The sequence below is a fragment of the Rutilus rutilus genome (genome assembly GCF_951802725.1).
Source record: "Rutilus rutilus genome assembly, chromosome: 4".
Taxonomy (NCBI): Eukaryota; Metazoa; Chordata; class Actinopteri; order Cypriniformes; family Leuciscidae; genus Rutilus; species Rutilus rutilus.
The window spans coordinates 48,604,626-48,609,787 of NC_140212.1; the positions used below are offsets into that span (position 1 = coordinate 48,604,626).

Genomic DNA, 5,162 nt, shown 5'->3' on the forward strand with positions numbered 1-5,162 from the left:
GCCAGCAAGGCTGTTGAATGCATATGCAGAAGTTATGCAAACAGAGCATGATTGGAATGATGGCCTCCCCTTCACCACACCCCCTTCCCCTCCCCAACCTCCTTCCACCTTCCCCTGTTCCAGCTCCCCCACCTCCCGCCATAACAATGAGCACCAGCTAGAAGACCCAAGGGCCTCTAAGCGCCAGAGGGGCCAGCCAGAAGACCCAAGGACCTCTAAGCGCCAGAGGGGTCACCCAGAAGACGCAAGGACCTCTAAGCGCCAGAGGGGTCAGCCAGAAGACGCAAGGACCTCTAAGCGCCAGAGGGGTCAGCCAGAAGACGCAAGGACCTCTAAGCGCCAGAGGGGTCAGCCAGAAGACGCAAGGACCTCTAAGCGCCAGAGGGGTCAGCCAGAAGACGCAAGGACCTCTAAGCGCCAGAGGGGTCAGCCAGAAGACGCAAGGACCTCTAAGCGCCAGAGGGGTCAGCCAGAAGACGCAAGGACCTCTAAGCGCCAGAGGGGTCAGCCAGAAGACGCAAGGACCTCTAAGCGCCAGAGGGGTCAGCCAGAAAAAGCAAGGGCCTCTAAGTGCCAGAGGGGTCAGCCAGAAGACGCAAGGACCTCTAAGCGCCAGAGGGGCCAGCCAGAAGACGCAAGGACCTCTAAGCGCCAGAGGGGTCAGCCAGAAGACGCAAGGACCTCTAAGCGCCAGAGGGGTCAGCCAGAAGACGCAAGGACCTCTAAGCGCCAAAGGGTTCAGCCAAGTCAGCCAGAAGAACCAAGGGCAAAACTGCAAGTGGTCAAAAATAAAGATAGAGTATTTAAGCGATCAAAGAGGCCTTCTACTGCTGTTATTCCAGAATACACAGTATACAGACCAAATGCTGCAGAATGTGAAAACAAAGCTGCACCAACCCAGTGGATGTTTTCTTACTGATGTATCCACCCACCCTGAGAGAGATCACAGTTGAAATGTCCAACCTCTACTCCACCCAGACCAAGGGAAAGCAACTGAATCTAAGTATGGATGAGCTCCTCACCTTCTATGGGATCCTAATTGCAAGTGGATACAGCTCTGTCCCAAGAAGACACATGTACTGGTCAGATGACAATGATGTGCACAATGAGAGCATTTCAGGTGCAATGCGGAGAAACCGCTTTGATGATATAATGGCCTCAGTTCATGTGGTTGACAACACCAAGATCACTGATGACCCATTTTTTAAGGTTAGACCCATCTTCTCTGAGCTCAATCGCTCATACAAAATCATGCCATTTCAGGAATGGCTGTCAGTGGATGAGAGCATGATCCCATACTATGGCCGACATGGATGTAAACAATTTATCAAAGGCAAACCAATTCGCTTTGGTTACAAGGTATGGAGCCTCGCCTCATCCAGTGGATACTTGTACCACATGGAGCCATATTGTGGATCGCACACTCTCCTCCCAGAGACAGGGTTGGGTCAGGGACCCAGCGTTATCATACGTTTGGCAGAGCAAGCTCAGGTGCCTCAGGGTTGCAAGTTCTTCCATGACAACCTCTTTACCACTCTTTCACTCATGGATGAGATGACAAAAAGAGGATATGGGAGCTCTGGAACCATGAGGCAGAACCGCCTGTTTGATGTCCCATTCACACCACTGAATGCCTTCATGAAGTTACCCAGGGGAACCTCTGAGGTTCTGTGCCAAGGAGAGAAGCTGCTGGTCTGTTGGAAAGACAATAACATTGTCACAGTGGCAACAAACATGGATGAAAAATACACCGAGACCTCTGTCAAGAGATGGAACAGGCATCGACGTGGCTTTGACAACGTCCAACAACCAAAATGCATCAGCCGATACAATGAGCACATGGGTGGTGTAGACCTTCACGACCTACAGGTTTCACGATACCATATCTCAATCAGGTCAAAGAAGTGGTGGTGGCCCATCTTTGCATGGTCTATCAACAGTGCTCTTGTAAATGCCCATCTCTTTTACAGAGATGTTATTGGAGGGACCATCGACCTGCTCACCTTCTCACGGATAGTCTCACAGTCTCTTCTGCAAAGGTTTGGAATGAAACCACTGAGCCATGGAAGGAGATCTCTACTGAATGCTACCGTTGAAGATCAGGCAAGATACGACAAAGCTTCCCACTGGCCAATTAACACGATGCACCGGTTCCAGAGATGTCGCCATTGTGAGAAACGCACTACCTATGCATGTGAGAAATGCAAAGTACCACTGCACATTGAGTGCTTCAAGCTGTACCATGGAGTGTAGAAGAAAAACAGGACATAGAGTTTACAAGCATGCACACACAAGTGGTTGCATACAGTTACAAACAAACAGAGTCTAGGAAGAATCAAAATGTCCTAAATGACTACCTCTATCCTAAATGTTTACCTTCATGTTCAGTGTGTTCAATGCATACTGCATAAAAATGAATGTGTTCAAATGAATTTTGCACTATAAATGAACGTTTTCAAATGAATGTTGCACTAAAGTAAGTTGCACTAAAGTTACAATGTTGAAATACATTGATGATTGTTGTTGTTTTTTATCTTAACCTCAATATTCATAACGGTGCTCCCAGTATTCATATTGCTAGCCGATTGTATAAGGCTTATATGTAAATTATTCACACTACAACGAGAGAGCATTTAGAGGCAATGCTGGAACTTTTAAAAGTGATAAATAGCCTTTGATATAAGGATTTTATACACTCTTATGCACACACACACACACACACACACACACACACACGCACAGAGAGAGAGAGAGAGAGAGAGAGAGAGAGAGAGAGAGAAACACAAAAACACACACACACACAAACACACTGCACAGGACAAATAGACCTATATTCAGTCTGTCCAATGGTTGATACAACACAGTATCCCACCGGTCACAATTGTGACCGATCATAAAACACACTTTTTCACACACTTTTCCATGAAAATTTCTAAAAATTACAATTGATTGTTTCAAAGGGATACTAATGACACATGATTTGGATATTTTTGTGTCTGGGAAAAATTCGGGATTAAATGGGTTTAATCAAAGATTACATTACAACTTTATTAACTTGAATATAATTAACATCTTTATACTTGTATTGATCTTTCAACCCCAGCTTACAGTTCAAGACTCAGAATTAATCAGACTGTTATAAATACATTTAATAAATATATTCTTATTATTTGTATATCAAAGATTCTTTGAATGTAGGATATCAACTTATAACCACAACGGCTTCATCAAATGCATAATTTTATAATTTTGTATAAATGCATAATTTTCATCCTGAGATTTGAAATTATTTGGAGAAGTTTTAGAAATGGGCTGATAAGATATTTTATTGCCCTGTAAACAAACATTAATGGCCCAATGATCACAACCATGATGGCCCAATTTTGGTTTGAAAATGGCCCATAATTTGTGTAAATGGCCCATAATTCGTGTAGATGGCCCACTAAGTGGTTTAAAATTGGCCCATTTTCATCCTGTAATTGGGCCTATTCAGGTAAAGGTTTAAAATATTGTATCACCTGCTGCAGAAAAAGGGGTGGGACTCCAAGTGGTCAATAAAGGTGAGGCTCAGAGGCACCAGTTACTCAGTTCTTCAAGAACAGGGTGAAGACAACAGATTCCTCCTGCACTTTCTGCTTGTTGAAACCAGCTTTTTCATCTGTGAAGAATGGCTCCCAAGTGGTAGGTTCAGATCATTTGATATACCTGACATAATAAACTGTAAACATTTGATTTGATTTTATTCTACGAATGTAATATGAATTTTGTTTGTATATGACAAAACACAACAGCATGTTGAAACTTTGCATGCATGTTCATGATAATAAATGAAAAAAAGGATCCCACTTTATATTGTGGCCCTAATACCCGTAAACTTACATATACACTATGTACACATGTAGTTACTAAGTACAAATGTGTAACAGGACATTGTTAACAACACTTTTCACTTCAGTAAGTATACATGTAAGAGGAATTATGTAACTCTATTTTGTAACATCAATCAAAAATATACAGTATTTAAGATTCCATGTGGAAGTGGAACAACTTATGTAAAATACTGATGTCACAAAATGTAGTTACATAATTCCTGTTACACGTGTACTTACTGAAGTGAAAAAAGTGTTGTTAGCAATGTCCTGTTACACATTTGTACTTATACACTATGTACACATGTAGTTACTATGTAAGTTCAAAGGTATTAGGGCCACTTAATATGAAGTGGGACCAAAGTCACCAAATATCAAGAATAGCTTTCACAAGTCAACTCTCTGGATTCTTTATCTTTCTCCCACAGTGACAAGGATCGTCGCATCATTTCTTGTCTGCAGTGTTTCAAGCCACAGGAGATGCTGCCTAACCACCTGTTGAGGGTCTGCATGAAGGACCAGACTGATGAGGAGAGGAAAGCAGAGGTGGAGAGAGCCAAAAAGTCCATGAAGGCCTGGACCCTCCGAGGCAGAACCTGGGACTACAACGCCATGGTCAAGCGGTACCCCGATGAGGCATCCAGACAGGCTCTTCTGGAAGACCTTCGTGAAAGGCACTTTTTGATCCTGAATGACCCCATGGACGCACAGGCTGAATCCAGTCACAGACCACCAGGCACTGCAAAGTGAGTTGTTATTCACTAGTATTACTTTTCATTTAATGCAGAGCCATTAAATTTAATATTGGAACACTGCCAGGCACACATACAGAAACATCTCTAACTCGCCTCCTTATTTGTTTTTTGTTTCATCTAATCATTCTAGGCCTGCTCAGCCGACTCTCCAAGACTGCCAGAGAGTCCTCAGAGTGTCACAGACGGACATGCTGGGCATCCACAGGAGGCTCCTGGACCAGCAGCATGTGGAAGAAGACCAAAGGACACTGTTCCGGTACTTCTGCGAAGCCATCCTGGTCCTGAGATGCTTCCAGCGACCAGAAGCAGTGAGGGCATTTACAGTAAGTACTTTGACTTTACAGGCGTTCCTCAGTGTGTATAAAGTCAGTCACTCACTGTGTTCTTTATTTGTTTTCCAGGCTTCAGACTGGATCAACAAGAGAAATGTTGATGGACGAATCCACATGGAGGTGCAATCCACAAAGCAGAGTGCAACATTTTCCCTCACAGAGGAGGACTCTGCTGTAAGTTCTCTAACAGGATTTCTGCCCAGCAT

General features: G+C 43.8%; 1 protein-coding gene across 1 annotated transcript; it reads left to right on the plus strand.

The window, feature by feature from the left end:
• Positions 1-918: 918 nt before the first annotated feature.
• On the plus strand, positions 919-2,253 carry LOC311289853 (piggyBac transposable element-derived protein 3-like; the record flags this gene model as incomplete). Its single annotated transcript, XM_084408099.1, has 1 exon — positions 919-2,253. One exon carries the CDS (start codon positions 919-921, stop codon positions 2,251-2,253), a length of 1,335 nt encoding a protein of 444 aa, XP_084264225.1.
• Between the last annotated feature and the right edge of the window lie 2,909 nt (positions 2,254-5,162).